General features: G+C 38.5%; 3 protein-coding genes across 4 annotated transcripts; 2 read left to right on the top strand and 1 right to left on the bottom strand.

The window, feature by feature from the left end:
• Positions 1–7,250: 7,250 nt before the first annotated feature.
• Positions 7,251–11,587, top strand: LOC126800937 (auxin transporter-like protein 2). Its single transcript, XM_050528368.1, has 9 exons — positions 7,251–7,862; positions 8,118–8,330; positions 8,419–8,604; positions 8,797–8,909; positions 9,002–9,185; positions 9,298–9,395; positions 9,937–10,144; positions 10,244–10,501; positions 10,956–11,587. Exons 2-9 carry the CDS (start codon positions 8,145–8,147, stop codon positions 11,172–11,174), a joined length of 1,452 nt encoding a protein of 483 aa, XP_050384325.1. The 5' UTR covers positions 7,251–7,862; positions 8,118–8,144; the 3' UTR covers positions 11,175–11,587.
• A 2,108-nt stretch (positions 11,588–13,695) lies between these two features.
• LOC126799318 (UPF0481 protein At3g47200-like) lies at positions 13,696–15,896 on the top strand. Of its 2 annotated transcripts, none has more exons than XM_050526499.1 (2): positions 13,696–13,883; positions 14,309–15,896. In XM_050526499.1, exon 2 carries the CDS (start codon positions 14,571–14,573, stop codon positions 15,714–15,716), a length of 1,146 nt encoding a protein of 381 aa, XP_050382456.1. In that variant the 5' UTR covers positions 13,696–13,883; positions 14,309–14,570; the 3' UTR covers positions 15,717–15,896. The 2 variants fall into 2 exon arrangements, with proteins under 2 accessions (XP_050382456.1, XP_050382455.1); XM_050526498.1 differs by having other exon boundaries at positions 13,697–13,883; positions 14,373–15,896.
• A 1,020-nt stretch (positions 15,897–16,916) lies between these two features.
• Positions 16,917–18,381, bottom strand: LOC126796740 (UPF0481 protein At3g47200-like). The gene has a single exon (XM_050523478.1). It carries the CDS (start codon positions 18,342–18,344, stop codon positions 16,917–16,919), a length of 1,428 nt encoding a protein of 475 aa, XP_050379435.1. The 5' UTR covers positions 18,345–18,381.
• Positions 18,382–18,882: the final 501 nt, after the last annotated feature.

Raw genomic sequence — 18,882 nt, 5'->3', positions numbered from 1 at the left:
TCGGCAAATTGAAAACACCACTAATATGCCCTAAGGGAGGACCTATTACAAATATGCGAACGCCGACCGCTGTTTGCATATCTGAAATCACCTAATTTTTGTTACCTATCGTGCGCAGTTGCAATGAAAAAATCTATTTGGCAAAGCCCCTGTCAATGTGGTTTCAATATGTTAAAAACGCCCATTTTTTAGTTGATTGTTGGTACGAACAGTCAAATCATGTCCAAAACTGACGAAATTTTTACGGGTTCTCTAAATATATATACCGATCACATCTACTAATGTCGATCGACCATATTTGGAATTGGAGTTGTCGATCGCCGAAGTGTCCACTAATGTATTATAACCTTTATATTAGGTTTATAATAAAATTATCACATTATGAAGCGACTATATGAAGGAAACTTCTCGAAATTGATCGACACCATCCGATGTGATCAGTATATATATTTAATGATCATTTTAAAATTTCATCCAATTCGGACCTCGTTTGACCGTCTGAATTTCTGGTAAACAAAAAACAACACTAATATACCCTAAGGGGGGACCAATTACCAAGTTGCGAATGCGGAAAGCTGTTTACATATTGGAAATCACCTAATTTTTGTCACCGATCGTGCGTTGTCACAACGAGAAAACCCATTTGACAAAGCCCCAATCATTGGGGTTTTGTTATGTGAAAACGCGTTCTTTTTTTGTTGACCGAAAATTCTGACGGTCAAACGAGGTCCGAAATGTATGAAATTTACACATGGTCCTTAAATATATATATCGATCACATCTATTGGTGTCGATCGACAATATTTCGAAACTAGCATTTATTTGTGATTTTTTAAAAGATTTTTTTCTAATAATTTTTTTATTATTTCAAATTCTTAAGTTAGAATATTATATTTTTTCTAATACAAACCCACAAGACCCGGCCCGCGAAATCCCGCAATGTCCGTTTTAAGTGGACGGATTTGGATCTTCGTATTTGTGAAAATATCTAATCCAGCCAGCCACTTATTTAAATTTATTAAGGTCCGACCCGTTGATGGACCCTAATGAGCTCAGTACAACGATGTTGAAGGTCAGAGCGGATTGGAATTTGAATATATGACTCAATGAATATGTAACCTAGATTAAGACGACTGAGATTTTAAGGGTGGGAAAAAGGGGTGGTGATCCTGAATTTGGGAATTTTGGTTGGTAGAAATTTATGGGGTTGATGGGAATTGGGTATGAGATTAGGACTAATGTATATATATGTGTGTGTGTGTTTATATGATGTGAGGAGGGACCAAAAGACTAGACAGTTTGGTACGAAATAATATATGGTGGCCTAATTCCTCATGAGGAGTCTGTTTCTTTAAAGGGGTCCATGACTACTCCATAGTCCATAGCCATATGACATTAGAGCATATATAGCAACGGTTCCACTCTTATCTGAATTCGCTTTATCCGTGTGGTCATTTATCATCAATTATTAAAGAAAGATATTATTCTTCTTAAAATTTTGGATCCTAAACCACATTGCCTAGCTACTTCATAAACCTATTTAATTCGAGTACTTTGCCTAATTAATGAAATGTGGAGGAATTGTTCATCAGAAAGAGCTAATAAGTGACGAGCATTCGATCAAGTCGATCAGGGAAATTGACTTATAAGGAGCATTCAGGACTTGGAGCTCTAAATCCACAACTCTAAAGATCTTACACTATTTAGGTGAACTTACATAGATCGAATCTCACTAGAAAAAAAAATACATAAGGGTTCTAAATATGCGTGAGTCTTATGACCAAGCTTTGGGGTGAAGGGGCAGAGGGGGATTCCTATATGACCTTCCATAAAAGATTAAGGGCAAAAGGATAAGTGGGAAGCATTGAGTGCCCCTTTAATCGACCAACTTAGATAAAGGAATTCTCCATCTTCGGCAAAATGTTTTGACCCCCACCCCCACCCGAATCCTAAATCCCTCTACTTTTCCTATATTTTTAAGATTCCATAAGAAAGAAAAGCCATTCTCATACAGATTAAGTACTAGTCCAAAGCTATCTCCACTAGCTGGTCTGATCATTGCATTATCAACTCACTTAACGCCGCAGGAAAGAAAATTACATTGTTAATTCGAATGAAAGTATGAGCTGTAACAATATTAAACAAGCTTTGCAGCAGAATAACTATAGCTAGGAACTTACGGAAAGCTAGCTAGAAGTACGTACTAATTATCACTAAACTTGCAAATCGAAGCTCCGCAAGCTAATGTGCAAAATTGACTTCCAAGTCCTGAAAATTCCAAACCAACGTATTATGATAAGTAATTACTATATACTAGAAACGCTCATCAATTGACTAATATTGTTGTGAAGAAATAGGTTTTTCATAGGTGTGCAGTGTGCTTAGTCTCCTAGAAGTAGAACTATTACTTAATTAGTCTTTATTCTAAGTATTTCTCTAAGTTGAATAGGATCTCACATCTGAAAGATGTGTTCAAATGTGGATATAACATCTTGTATTCTCTTATTTAAATGAGCACATATTCTATCAATAAAGATACATATTGAGATTTCTCCTAAAGGCCATATGAGCACGTTTCTTCAGAACCAATATAATGTTGAACAAACTAAATCGACTGCTAGGGTTATGAAAACTAAGTTATTGAATTGATATTACTATGGTTGATCTTCTCCAATTCAATGAATCAAATTACAAAACTTCCATAGTCGTGTAGCTAGATACATAATACATGTTAGTCTGCTCAATCTTAAGTAAGTCGAGGATCAAAAATTCGATTAATATGTTTACTAGCTAGCCGTATATATACATGTCCGATAGTCTGCTCAATCCTAAGTAGGGGGCCAAATTAAATTCTACACAGATTATCATAAATCAAGTTCATAATCAAGCTATCATGATGGGAAAACCAAATTGTAAAACGTAGCAGAAAAGCATCGGAGTATTAAGGACATGCATGCATGGAGCTAGCCCCTCCTCGATCATATTCAACAGTTGAACGCATCAACAGTTAACCATTTACCCTTGAATGGTTTCTGTAGCTGCATTGCATGCAGCTTAGCTGGAATCTAATATTAGTATACTACAAGTCATCTCTGAGAGCACCAAAATCCGTTGTGCAGTGGACTTCTGGTTTCACAGTAACAGAAACCCTAAAAAAACTGGGTTTTAAGCCTTCAAGAATGAGAAGATGCTGATCGGGGAACGGGATCCGGGATTTGCGGGTCCCATGTGAGGGGTAACAACGGAGCTTGATAATTTTTCGGGCAAAGTGGACTTAGTGTTCACTAATCATTACTTCACCCACTAAACTAATCCCGATTTGTTAAAATAATGGAAATTCTATCTCGGGTTTGGTTTTGTTGGTGGAAATGAGGGTATTAATGAAAAAATGGAAAATGGTATGACTTGGGCCTCGACGGCGGGCCAAGAGTTTGAACCGTGACCCGCACCCACCCGACAAATCCCCGTTCAAACGGGCCAACGTGGGGGTTCTGTACGGAATATAAGTTACAACTTTTTTTCTTCCATTTTACATGGATTATGAGATTTAACTAAATAGGGTGGTGCATTTGGGGCTCCACCGCCTCCACCTCTGCTTATTTTGTTGCGGTCGCCACCGGGAGTGTTTTCCACAAAATCTTTTCGTTTTGCTTTTGACTTGCAAATCAATGTAATTAAGAATGCTAGGCCAAGCCGAAACTAAGTGTTTAGATATTTAAGTATGATTACTTAAGCATGAAACGTGCAAAGACTTGTATTTAACTTTTTTTGTAAACTTGGGGAGGGATTATTGAAAATGTTGGGAACCATGTTGAGGTGTATTCCGAGCTAGTATAAGATTGAGTTATTTAGTTTCTTCAACTTTACTTTTTATTTGAGAATTTCAATCTAGATAATTGATCTTGAAGCTTAAACTACAAAACATTGCATATATAACATGATGCAAAAAAATGTTGAAAATGTTGGGAACCATGTTGAGGTGTATTTTGAGCTAGTATAAGATTGAGTTATTTAGTTTCTTCAACTTACTTTTTATTTGAAAATTTCAATCTAGATAATTTATCTTGAAGCTTAAACTCTAAAACATTCCATGTATAACATGATGCAGAAAAATGAAGAAGCAAGTTTGTACAATTAAGGGCTATATATCACCTCTCTCTTTTTTGGACAGGGCTATATATCATATGAACCAAAATATTATGTCCAATATGGATAATTTTTCAACCATTTATATGAAAGAAAACTATACAGAGTAGAAGCTCCTCTAGCACAACCAGCGTTCTTTTAAAACAATGACAGAAAAAGATTCTGGTGCTAGACTCTACCCAGCATGATTCCGATCTCTTCATTGTTTTATTCCGCTCATTTTGAAACTTCTATCACATTAATGATTAATTATATCACATAATATGTCAAATAATTTGCCAAAAAACTAGTTTTAGCCATCTAGTGTTGGCAGAAGAACCGGGCGATTCTCAAACAAGGAATAAAGCTTCCTCAAATAGAAGCAAATTCCATACACGAGTATCGTCCAATATCATTACATATAAACCACACCACCATTTTCATCATGAAACCAAAATAAAGTTGAATTATCAATAACCAGATGGTGATGATGTGTGCGATACAGTGGCCGCCGGAGCCGTCCGATAAAAAAGAACTGTGTTTTGTTCTATCATGAGCCGGCGGGAAGTGGAGTTGAGGTTCATGCGCGCGTGTTTTCTTTTAAAGCGTGTGGGAACTCGACACATCATGGCTCGAGCCGAGCCAAATTGGCAGTAAGTGCGGCTGCGTCGGAGCAGACTTCGTTAAAAAAGAAGCATAGATGGGCCTCCGGTTTTACACCCAGTTAAATCAATAGGAAAAAGAAGGGAATTTTTATGGGTTTTTTTTTTTAAGAAACAACAAATTGTCATATAAAAGAAAATGTAATGTACCCTAAAAAAAGGTAATGTACGAAATAACATAAACAAATTCTCAATTCAATTTTTGAAGCAACAATAATTAAGAGTTTGTGAAATTAAAAACTCCTAACAAACTAGATAACTAGAACTAGAAATTCACATCTCAAAGCTAAATCTATGCAGTCAACCAACTTATTCTTGAGAATACGAAAGGAACCTCAAGTGGACAGAGAATCTCCCCCATAAGTAACTTTTGAAACCACCACATCCTCATTAGCCTCCAAAGATACCGGTCCAATATGCTTAGCCGCATGTGGACCACTAGGCCCAACTTCACCCATCTTCAACATCCTCTTAGGCCCAAAGTTCCTCTTGCGGGCCCAATGAGGCCCAAATTTAGCTAGCTCGACCTTTCTCCGCCTTGCCTTCCTCAGCACAGGATTACCATGCCCAATCAATTCAACCTTGGGCCTGTTTTTTCGACTCGGAGACTAGCCCAACTTCTTCCTCTTTGGTGGGCTCACAGTGAGCAGCCCATCTTGATGGGGGAGGTGAAGATCTGCCGGAAAATGCAAAACCAATGGCAGCTCCGTCTCCGTGCTCGGTGCCACAGAGCCACCCTTCCTTCTCACCACCACCAGGTCCATCTCAACTCTTCTCTTACTGCCACAAAGCCTTGTTGGCGGTGCATAAAGGGCTAGGATTTCCTTCTGCATTGGTGAAGGGATCTCCACAGCTTGAGGTATCACCGATGGCGCACCACCGGATCAGTTTTCCCAAACTTGGCGACAAGCTCCGCCATTGTAACTCCAGGGATGGAGAATGTCAGCGTTGGGGGAGCATAGGTACCAGAAGAGCGAGCAACATACCCAAAATCAGCATCCAAGCCTAACCTGACTCGGGAAGGATTAGGGTTAGGTTTCATAAACAATGTCGTGCTCACCACCGATGATACACTCGCCGAACCACGCGTTGCCACACCTGCTTACCACCGGTCTTGGATCCCACAGGATTGACACTGAAAACTCGAGGTTTCGACGTTTCTGGTGAACCTCGACAACCAATTGCTTCATGCTCAGGCATGCCATAGATCTTGCAGAAACCCATCGCCTAATTGTACCTGTATGTAAGCATGGCCGGAATATGAGCCGTGCCAAACTCATACAATATATGAGGATAAGCCTGCTTGATCGGATCCGACATAAAATGTGTGATGCGAACCCTAACTCGGCGCCCTCGATTCCCCTCCTTCCCAAAAACCTTCTCCACCACTCCCAGCGATTCACCTATTAGTTCAAGTGCCTCAAGAGTCATCAATGCCGAAGGCAACCCAAACACCTCCATCGTAACCGAGAAACTCAAGATAGGCACCGCTGCCGAATCACAAAGTCCATCAAAAGCGGTGCCGACGAACAACACCTATTATAGTACCAAGGTCCATTCTCAACAATGCAGTCACTCTCGACCTCCTCTGTGAATTTCATCACATATTGATCACCTTGCGCATGCATCTGAAGACGATGTTTGTATCTCGAGACGGATGTCAAAGCGCCAATCTTTCGGAGCCGCTTTCTTCTTCACAACAAGCAGACGTCCCACAACAAAAGTTGCCGTGAAATCATTGCGTCACGCTCCTTTGCTCCATGTTATTATTTTGTTTGTTATGAATTTATTTAGGGGTTATCTTTACCTATACTCATAAACTCTTCAATGAAGATTGAGATTGGTTTTTGGGGTGCTTTTCTGTTGAAGAGACCTGTAAATTTAAGACTAGAGAACCCAGAGTTTAATTGATGACGAGATTATTCGGGTAACTGAATTCATGGAATTATATTTGATAATTGGGGCCATCATTATACAATATTTGTACAATAAATATGAGAAATCTAAACAAATTAAGTCTCCCGAATTAAATCTCGAAGCCGTTTAAATTCATCACAAGTTCGTTTCATGTAACGTGGAGTTTTGAAAAATTAATTCCACCATTTCTCTGTTTGGTACACTAGAGAAAATGAACACATTTCTTGTATTAGGAAAAATACGGAGAAAAGTAGATCCTCTGACTCTCAATTTTAATCTTATGTATTCATTTTGAGAAACAAAATTGACGCAGGTCATGTAATTAGTAAGAACTCATTTTCGCATTGACGATGTTTTGCGTACGTCATATTACATGATCCCATATTTAAGGATTAATTACTTGTTTACCTAAGTTTTCTTTTATTGATTATTATCTTTTATCAAGAAAAATGTGCTAAAGTAGTCTTAGCCGTTGAAGCGGTTTTCCGGGGCTATAAAAGGGAAGTTGCATTGTTTAATTGAGTTCTTAGTCCTTCCTCAGTTGATCACAAACGACGTCCCACTCGCCTTGATCTCCAAACTCTCTGTCACCCAAGAATCGGATCCTTTTTTGGGAATACAGAGGGAGTTGGGGACGACGAACCAGGCTTCGTCTCTTTCACCCTTATTTTCTTCGTTGTTCACTCCCATCTCTCCAAGAGAAGGATCCCCAAGAGAAAGCACAAGCTACCTAGCTAGCTATAGCAATTTGTTGCTTTGCTTTGCTTAATTTATATATACGTATCGCCATTTTTACTAGAATAAGATTGAAAAGGGTCTTTTCTTCTTCCTCTGCCACCACCCACCTTTGAAGAGAAGCACCACTCAGAGATTTTCCTTTCCCTCCTTTTTCCTGTTTTTATGGGCCTCTCGCCGCCCTCTGGTTCGGCTCTCTGACCATATTGGTGGCACATTTAAGTTCCTGCCAGAGCTTCATTTCTTGCAGAAGTGCTTTTGAAATTAGTAAGCACTTTTCCAACGCTGCATTTAAGAACACTCTCACTGCTTATTCTTGGAACCGGAATTCTCAAACCCAGCAACAAGGTCTTTCTTCTTCCTTAGCAATCTGAAACCAAGTGCCAAAGTCAAGCTTAACTAGAAAGTGACATTTCAAGAGAGGTATGGTAGTTTAAGATGGTGTTGAGTTTGGTTTGTACTCTTTAGCCAGCTAGTTCTTGAAAACCATGTTAGTCTTTGTTTTTAGTCTTTGTGGGTTTCTATGGAAGTTTCAATCCAGTTCTCTTTTTTTAGTTCTGGAAGGAATTTTCTTCTGAGTTTTTTTGGATCTGGGGTCTTATTGGCTTTCGTTTTCTGGGGTGATTTTATATACACACCAATCTTTTGTCTCATTGACTGTCCTTTTATGTGTTTCAGATCTAGCAGGATTTCGACGTTACCACAATGTTGCCACAGAAGCAAGCAGAGGAGGCAATAGTCTCCAACTTTAGCGAAGATCATGAAGGAAAGGAATTAGGAGGAGCAGAGGAGAATAAAGAAGAAGAAAACGCATCATTGTTTAGCGTCAAGAACTTTCTCTGGCATGGTGGCTCCGTTTGGGACGCCTGGTTCAGCTGTGCTTCCAATCAAGTACTTAACTTTCTATAAAAACCATCTGACCCAACATCAATACTTTCCATTTTTATCTTGTTCTGATTCATTTATGTGGTTGTTGCAGGTGGCGCAAGTACTATTGACACTTCCATACTCATTTTCTCAGCTGGGGCTATTATCAGGCATCTTGCTTCAGCTGTTTTATGGATTCGTCGGAAGCTGGACGGCTTATCTGATCAGTGTGCTCTATGTTGAGTACCGGAGCAGGAAGGAGAAGGAGAATGTTAATTTCAAGAACCATGTTATCCAGGTCAGAGATACTATGCTTCTTACTAAGGACCACCACCACCATTGATATTTGGCTAATCTTTAAAGCCAACATATATATATATATATATATATATATATATATATATATATATCTATATCTATATCTGAAGTTACAGTACTCCAATATCCCTTTAAATCTCCACTAAAAGCAAACACTGTTTTTGGGTTGCAGTGGTTTGAAGTGCTTGATGGGTTACTTGGTCCTTACTGGAAAGCAGTGGGGCTTGGCTTCAACTGTACCTTCCTTCTATTTGGATCTGTCATTCAGCTCATTGCTTGTGCAAGGTCGATCCTTCTTGCTACTACCAAATTGTAAATTACTAAATTTCATTTCTGTTCTCTGTAATTTTAACTGTTAGTAGTGTTTGGTTCATCAGCAACATATACTACATCAATGACAATTTGGACAAGAGGACTTGGACATATATCTTTGGAGCTTGCTGTGCCACCACAGTGTTCATACCTTCTTTTCATAACTATCGGATTTGGTCTTTCCTTGGACTTGGAATGACCACTTACACAGCCTGGTACTTAACCATAGCAGCTGCTGTTCATGGACAGGTAAAAACCACTGTAATTACCTTTTCAAACAAGATGCGTCTTTTTTCACTTTAAGGGGGTAAAGATTAAACTTTTATGGGGTGAAAAACTAAACATGTTTTGCACTTTGCAGGTTGAAGGTGTGACACACTCGGCTCCCCAAAAGATGGTGCTGTATTTCACCGGCGCCACCAACATACTATACACCTTTGGTGGCCATGCTGTTACAGTGTAAGCCTTTTCTCCTTTCCCCTCTCCACTATTATAATTTCACAAGCTTCTACACGGTTCTCCTTGCAGCTTTTGCCGGCCTCTTTGTTTTCGACACCCAGACAAAATAATCCTATCCACTTTTTTTGTTTGGTCCTGGAAAACAACAGTTAACCTCTCCACAATCCCATTTGGAATTTCAGTAATTGTTGAGAGTTTATTTTTTACCCAAAGAATGCATGTTCTCTGTTTCAGGCTTTTAAGTTTTAACCACTATGTAGTCTTAATTCAATTTGTCTTGGACGGTGGCCTATTATAGTTTCTGTATGATAGAGACTTCCATTGTCATTGTTTTAAGCTAGGGACTTAATTATTCAGTTCAAATATGAGCTACAGATCTAATCTAAGGATATGGCATATAGGGTGTTCCTGGTCAATTTCTTGATATTTAATTGTCTCCCCATGTTCTTTTTGACCTTGAAATAGATACAATTGGAACTAAATTATTCATGCGAAATGATTCTAAGTTTCTGATCAGTGAAGTGTGCAAATATTTTGGCAGGGAGATCATGCATGCCATGTGGAAGCCACAAAAATTCAAGTACATTTACTTGTATGCCACATTATACGTTTTCACATTGACAATTCCTTCGGCTTCCATGGTTTACTGGGCCTTTGGTGATGAGCTTCTTAACCACTCCAATGCATTCTCTCTCCTCCCCAAGAATGCGTGGCGTGACGCTGCTGTCATCCTTATGCTCATTCACCAGGTCCTTATTCGCCTAATTTATTTTTACCTTTTACCGGACATTGTAATTTACCACATACACAGTAAAATTGACAGTCATTTTTGGGTGAAACTGTTGCAGTTTATTACTTTTGGGTTTGCTTGCACACCGCTGTACTTTGTGTGGGAGAAGGTGATTGGTATGCATGACACAAAGAGCATTTGCTTGAGGGCACTGGCTAGGCTTCCAGTTGTGATCCCAATTTGGTTCTTGGCTATAATCTTTCCGTTCTTCGGACCCATCAACTCTGCAGTTGGGGCTCTCTTGGTTAGCTTCACAGTCTACATCATCCCATCTCTGGCTCATATACTCACATACAGAAAAGCCTCTGCCAGACAGGTAAATACATCTACATCTCTAGCCAACTCTTACTCCAGGCTCCTGCACAATTATGCACATTGTACTGTTTGTCAAGTGGCAAGGTGTAATTATCTTGTTTGCATGGGGGTGTCTGGGTCATTGTGGTGTGTGGAACCAGGGTCTGATAGGGATTCCCACAGACCCGAGAGATCAGCAAGCCAGCAAGTGTACAAAGAACATTTATGGCTTTGATTTGGAAATGTTACGAGACGAATTGAGATAGGTGGCCAGTCCCTTTCGTTTAGTTACACACTACAGTTGGGCAGTGTCATATATGAGCTGTTTTGATTTGACTCTCACTGACTTAGGCATTATACCTATATTGCACAGAACTGTTATAGCAATTTTACACATTGAAACTCCATAGCCAGGATTCACACTTTAAACCCAGTAATGTTGAGCAAGTTCTGTTTTACTGTATTTTTTTCTGTAGAATGCTGCAGAGAAGCCACCATTCTTTCTAAGAAGCTGGACAGCCATGTTTGTGATCAACTCCTTCATAGTTGTGTGGGTTCTGGTACTCGGGTTCGGGTTCGGTGGATGGGCCAGTATGACCAACTTTGTGAGGCAAGTGGACACATTTGGGCTGTTCGCAAAGTGCTATCAATGCAAGCCACCAAAGCCAGTAGTAGCACCAGCCCCACATCAGTGAGAGCTCCATCAACCCAAAAAAGCTTATTCTCGGCTATCAAATCCTCTCTAGCAGATCTGGTTCATCTTCATATTTTGTACCATACATGGGGAAATAGTAATATTGCCCCCCCCCCCCCCTCGCCCTCTACATGTGATGTGTGTTGGATTTTTCTTCTTTTATTTTCATTTTTTTTCTAAATTAGTTTATGAATAGTGTGTTGAGTTGTGATGCTGATTCCTTCTCCTATCAAAGCATAGGTTAATTAATTAAAATGAAATATATAAGTTTTTAGGTATCAATCCAGCTTTTGTGGTGGGATATTATTATAGGAAGATCTTGTGTTGGGCTTGGTATGGCACCCCTCAGTGCCATTATTACAAGGCATGTTTCCAAAGTGGCTTATAAAATGGCAAGGTATGGGTGTTGTAACGTGGATTTGTTCTCATGGGACTGGTTGTAAATGGCTTCCCTCTGAGTCTTTGACCTTTAGATTCCTTCTTTCCTTTCATTTGAGAGAAGGGAACGTGGACCCGCTCCACTTCCACATGGGTTGCACGTTGATTCCCTTTGCACTATTATCCCGTTGAAATTTTTACCAAGTTTAGTGCCAAGTTTATGAGTTACATCAAACTTTTAATTCTCGAGTCTTTTCTGCTCTCTTAGGTCCTATCTTCTTACAATGGAAGGCCACCAACGTTCGTTAGTGGTAAAAGGACATTCTTACTAGCTATTCATGATTGAAAGATACTTAGATGGGTAGCAATAATGTTGGTTTTGGGGGATGCTGATATTGTGTGGGTTTTTGTCCAAATCTATGAACGATTAAAATCTTTTAACTGAAGGCCTATGTACGAATTTAAAATGAAACCAGCCCATCTAGATTTCACAAGGAATTTCTGTTCAAAATACCCAACCGACGAAATTCCTTATAGGATTTAGAATTATACGTCATTTAATTTCGAATTAAATTCTTATGACACCTTTACATTTGGTGTATAATAAGGCGGCAAATAAAATTTCATGTGAACTTTCAATATATTGACATAAATTGCACATATGCATAAATCAAGTTGAAAGTGTTATCACGAAAACTGTATGCATTTTTATGACTTAAGTGTAGGAGAAAATAAAATCTTTTATATACCACTGAAAAATTCATTAACAAAAACAAAAATAAAAGATAAAGGAGGAGGATCTAACCAAAATCTCCAGAAGAATGAAGAAAACCATATAAGTTAACGCAATCTAAATCTTGAAACATCTGAGAGACTAAGACGTATAAGATAAAAGGAGGTACATTCTACCAAACACACGAAAGAATGGGATAAAGTGAATCTTTGAGAGACTATGAGCGAAACGGTCAAACACATGAAAGGATGCAGTTTCATTTCCTAATGTTCCGATTCTGTAAATAGGATAAGTGTATCCTTGACTTTAACTTCCGGAATTTTTTTTAAATGTGACAAATAAAATTATAATTTAAAAGTGAGTGGCTATCACCCTTTCCGATAAAACTGAATACTTAACAAGTAGTTAAGTAGATATATACAATGATTAAACATGCGTCAGGCGTGTCTTATTTCAATAAATAACACTCTTATTTCAGATATTTAGATGGAAATCCAGTTAGTACACTATAGTGCTACTCATAGAAATGATATCATTACCTATCCATCTGCACTTGTAATGACTTTCTAACATTATGAACTTAGGTTCTTCCAAAATGATGAACTTAATATCACTTTGGACATTCCTCATAATTCTAAATTCTATGAGGAATTTCGTCGGTTGGGTATTTTGAACAGAAATTCATTGTGAAATCTAGATGGGCTGGTTTTATTTTGAATTCGTACATAAGCCTGCAGTTCAGTTTAGAGTTAAAAGATTTTGATCGTTCCCAGATTTGGACAAAAACCCACACACAATATCAGCATGCTTGTATATTCCCCCAAAACCTAAACCCTAAATAAGCTGATCGACTCGAGCAAGTGAGCGATCGATTAGTTCCGTTCTTCCTACCCCGAATTGGGTGGGGGTTGTTCAGGACTATTCCGCATGCAGGCACAAACAAATGAAACAGAAAGATGCAGAAGAGCGTGTTTTCCCGTCCATTCTCAATTGGAAGTATTATTAGATTAGATAATAGTCCTAGTCAGTCGAGGAGGACAAGTCTGCTGAGACGTGGTGAATCTGGTGATATTTGATTAGACATACTGAAAACCCTTTTCCTCAGGTATTATGAACACTGTCAAAATTCGATTCCATGCAATAATTTGAGGCCAAAGGACTCCTAGCAAGTTGATTAGCATTACGGTTGTTCATTTCAAGGCTCTGTTGTAGGAAGATGGTGCCTACCATTCAACGACCTAAGTCAAGAAAGTGAGCTAAAATTTGACAGATATCTAAAAGCAAAGCATTCAAAAAAAAAAAAGTTTGTTGCAGATATGATGACCATGCCATTCGATCTTTTGCTCTTCATGCTGGTGGTTCTGAATTGGTCAAATGCATCTATTAAATTCTTTTTAGGCACACCAGAAGTGGAGCCAGAATACAACGAATTTGGAGTCACTTGTGCTCCAGTGTTCCGGTTCTTATATGTCGTCCATCTTCATAGTTGGGCTGTAAATCATAGCCTTATATGCACTGATCTGGAATAAAAGCTCTAATTGGCGGTCCGGCGACAAAGGAAAACCGGCCAAGATGACTGAATTCCAGCAGGAAATTCAGGTAAGGAACATGTTCTCATGCAGCTTCTTTCTGTTTCTAGATCAAGTTGTCTCTAAGAGTATAATATCTGATATATATGGTCAGAAACAGATAGCTTCTTGACAGCTGATTATAGTAACGAGTAACCAGCTAAGAATTATATATATTTAGTCTAATGAGCTATCTATTTGATGATCGAGTCTAAGTTAGTTACACACTATATGTTTCATTCTGTAATGAGTTTAATATGTTACCTAGTCAATCATAAACTACCTGCATCTTGACAGTTGATCATTGCGAGTAACCAAGCACGCTACTTGTTAAATGCTTGATCATATACATTTTATATGAAACTTGAGAGTCCAAGTTAGTTATATACACTCTCTGTTTCATTCTCTATCTCTCGTATTATCAAACACACCTAAAAGTCTGTTTGTTGGCAACAGATACTACATCTGTGTATTCTTTCATATATATTTACATTCCTTCATATGAAACAAATTCAAGCAGCAAGTAGAAGCAATTGACAAGAAGAAAGAATGGCATCGGGAGATAACTGAGAAGCTTCATCGCAAGGTGGCAAGGGGTTCTGGATTTCTGAGCATCCATACAGTTCCAACAAAACTTCGACGAGTGAAGGATGATGCTTACAACTGTCGTATTGTGTCAATTGGTCCTTTGCATCTAGGCGACCATGACCTTGCAGCCATGAGAGAGTATAAATGGGCTTACATGCATCAGTTATTTCAGCGAATCGAAGATGCTGAGCAGTCACAGGAATGTTGGAAAGAGTGCACAAGTTCTGTTTATGAATTAGACTCAAGTATTCGAAGATGCTACGCTAAAAGGATGAGCCACAAAGAAAAGGGACACAAGGAACTTGCAGAAATTGTGTTACTTGATGGGTGCTTCATACTGGAACTTTTCCTCAAGTATGAGGAACACTTGAATATGACTCTAGATTATCAATCTGATGCAATATTCAATAGTGCTTGGATGATCGCAGCACTTCAGCATGATCTAGCACTACTCGAAAACCAAATACCTTTCTTTAGTCTCGAACGTTTATATAAGATCATCAAGCCTCATCTACAGAATAGGAGACCAGACTCAGTCGCTAGCCTTGCTCTTAATTTCTTCCAACCTATGAACTATAAGGCCTTCTTAGAAGATTGGGGCACGGATTACAACCATTTGCTTGATGTCTTGCACAAATTTTACCTCCCAAGTAATTGTGACATCTCAGCAGAAATCGAAATGATTACTGAACTGAAACATCATTCCAAGCCAGGATCAGTATTTGGCAGTTCAAGAAAATGGGGGTTCAAATTTTGTGCTTTAGAACTTCTCGAGGCTGGAATCGAGTTCCAAAAGCAGCAGAGAACGGATCATTTGTTGAACATAACTTTCAGCAGGGGAGTCATAAAAATGCCACCAATTTTCATTGATGATTCACTCTTGAGGAACTTGATAGCTTTCGAGCAATGCAGTCTTGGCAGCCTGCATCACATGACATCATACGCTATTCTATTGAAGAGTCTCATTCGTTACCCGAAGGATATTAAAGTACTTAAGCAGAGAGGGGTCATAGGTGCCAATTGGATTAGAGAAGAAGAGTACTTGTCTCAGCTCAAAAGTATTCTTGATGAAGTTGTTGTGAAGGAGTTCTACTTTGGTGATTTGTGTGACAAAGTGAATGCTTACCATGGAAAATTCTGGTTCCGCAGAGGTATAAAGTACATTTATCGCACTTATTTCTCCACTGCATGGAGTATGATCTCATTTGTTGCAGCCATTATACTTTTCATTCTCACAGCTACACAAACATTCTTTACTGTCCGCCCTCGCCAATAGTTACCTTGTCTCATATTTCAGCCAGTTATATTTGTTTGAAGTTTCATCATGTACAAATAAACCTGTATCATTCTTCTTCTTTCACAATTGATGTGTTACTGTAGCAAGCCAAAGTGTACCCATGACCGGACTTGAGATTTCAAGACCTGAGGCGAGATCCAAAAATGGTGCCCTCTAGTAATTTAGTACTAAAAAAAACTATAAATAATCTAGTACTATCATTCATCTAAATTCAAAAGCATTGATAATTGTTTTTGCATATCAATAATCAATTGCAATGGAGGCCAAAGAGAGTTTAAATCATTTAAAAAGTTATGAATCTAGAAGTTTTGAAGTATATATTACATATATAACTAACTAGCTGTCTTTTAATTAACTCAGTAGATGTGTTAACGTACAAACGAGTATAATTGTACATGTAATGAGCTCTAATTTTACTAATCAATTGAAGTGAGCATGTGTGGAGTCTTCTTCTTAGTGTGCGATTTATTAAGCTACAAAGCAGCTTAATCACTTGCACGATGGTTTACTAATATAGAGTTTATAAAAATAAAAAATAAAAACAAAAAAAACAAAATTGGGCAAGGTTTTGGTGTCTGAGGCGGTTGCTGGTGCAACCTCATCTCAGGTCCGGGCCTGAGTGTACCTTCTGAAAATATTACATATAAACTTTCATTTCATTCACAAATGCTGCTCTTGTACATTTAGTTTCCCTTTGAATTTTCCTCCAATACACAAGCATGTTGTTATCACCTTTGGAACGCAGTTACTTAGTGTAAACATGTATTTCGCTTCATTGAAGAACTTAACATATAGGTAAACTATAAACGTCCATACGGTTGTTCTTTTGGTTGATATTACATAGAAACAACATGGATGATCAACATGCATCCCTTAAAGTCTAGTCATAGTTCATTGCTTCTACGAAGCACCATTCTCCCTTGTTAAAGCAGTCTGCTGGGAGTGCTAGGTTTTTATGGTTACTCTGTTTCCATTGTTGGTAATTTATTTAATATAATCAACTGGCCATGATGTATTATATAACGGGACATTAATATTAATATTACAAGAGGAGAACTTTAAAAATCAAATAAGAGAAATTTGTAATTGTAGCTAGATTGGTCCAATAGAAACTTTCCAGTTAAGCTCAGCTACAAGCAACAAGTATCATATTATCCAAAAAAAAAAAAGCAACAAGTATCAATTGCGAGGGTGAATTGTGTAGTATGTCTGTAAGGACGTGAAAATGAGAATGATCACGGCGGCCAGTATTGACATGACTTTCCATGCACTAGATAGATAATTGGCCCAGAGGATTCTTCTCTGTTTTCGAAAAAATACTCCAAGTCTTATCAAACTGTACCAGGACTTGTGGTACTTATTCACTTTGTCACACACCTCTCGTAAACGGAAGTCGTCCATCAAATCAACTCCCTCAAGTATACTCTGGAATCTATTAGCCAAATACCCTTCGTCTCCGTTAGAAATGTGCTCGATGATGCCTATCTTCTCGAGCACTTGGCTGTCCCGTGAGGAACTGATGAGACTTCTCATGAGGAAGGCATATGATGTGACGCTGTTCGTACTGTTTAGACTGCATTGCTCAAAAGCAATCAAGTTCCTGAGAAGCGAAAAACTCGTTGCGTCGTGAACGAGCAGCTTAGGCATATGGATTTCCCCACTCTGCTGATTGAAATCTATGTCCAACAAGCTTTCCTTAGCAGTACTCGTCGCCACCCGAAACTTAACTCCGGACTCCAAAAGTTTCGAAGCGCAATGGTTGAATCCCCATTTTTGTTTAGCAGGGCAAAATTCCAGATGAGTGGTGGAATCGTCTTTATTTTTCAGACCAGTATTCTGCTCCAAATCATTATCAATCCCAGAGAAAGAAGACGGGAGGAAGTAAAATCTGTGCAACAGATCAAGTAAATGCCTGCACTCTGTGCCTAAAGGCTCTTCCTTCCTCGTCTTTTTGCTCATAGGCTTGAAGAAACTTAAAGCAAGACTAATGACCGATTCTGGTACATCACAGCTATTCTTGATACGAGGCCTGATAGCATTATACAGAATCTCAAGAATGAAGAAAGGAATCTGGTTCTCAAGCAATGCTAGATCATGCTTGAGAGCTGTCATATTCCAAGCACTTTTCAGTACCGGATCCGATCTTTTGTCTTCAAGCTTCATGTAGTTTAGGGTTCTGTCAAACCTAAGGAAAAGTTCCAATATGAAGCAGCCATCAACTAACATCATTTCTGCAAGTTCATAATCTGTGCAATCGATCTCTTCGATGTAGCATCTACGAATCATTTTGTCAAGACCTTGAATAGTTTCGATGCATTTCTCCAGCCATTTGTTAGAACCTTGATCTTCAACTTGAGGATTCAGATTGAGCAAGGTTGCCGTGTAATGTAATTTATGTTGTAACATTGGTGCAAGGTAAACTTCGTTTCTATGGAGCGGTCCAATTGAGACAACAAGGGGTTTGTAGGCATCCTCTTTCACTTTTCTCAGTTTCTCCGGAACTCTATAGATGCACAACTCCGCCGTTATATTTCTATTGCGCAAGGTTGTGGTTAAGGACTGCACTTCATTCACTGTTGTAACTTTATTGGTAACCCTCTTCATCATTTCTGCTTTCCATGTTTCTTCAGGTGTTGCTTCTGTTACCTGTCTAAACCAAGAGAAGGAACTGCAAAGCCATTTTAATCAAGTTTTACGTCAGGTATCGGCATCTTCACCATCATTTCTTTAGTTCTCTACGACTATATTATATTCGTAAATTATCAACCAAGTTGTTCGTCGTTTGGGTATTCATAATTAATTTATTTTATTTTTTAGAAAACTTTTTGTTAAAAAAAAAAATCGTGATTTACTAATTATAAGCACATATGATTTAAGTTGAACTAGCATTCCTAATCAAATGAAGGATAAAATCGTGCAGGATGAACAAATACAATGCAGGATGATCATATATAGATCTAAAAACTAAACCGTAAAGATGTAGGTAACCGGAAACTATTGATTAAAGGGCTGTTAGCTTTGTTTATAAGCTAATTAATTTGCTCTAAAACTCTCCACACATATCGATATGGTCTAAAGGCATAAATGTCGATTTGCACCACAAATTTGGCTGAAATTGTCAATTTGCACCCCGAACTTGCATTTA

The sequence above is a fragment of the Argentina anserina genome, chromosome 6 (assembly GCF_933775445.1).
Source record: "Argentina anserina chromosome 6, drPotAnse1.1, whole genome shotgun sequence".
Lineage (NCBI taxonomy): Eukaryota > Viridiplantae > Streptophyta > Magnoliopsida > Rosales > Rosaceae > Argentina > Argentina anserina.
The sequence above is the reverse complement of the archived record's forward strand: the minus strand, read 5'-3'. Positions and strand labels throughout refer to the sequence as shown.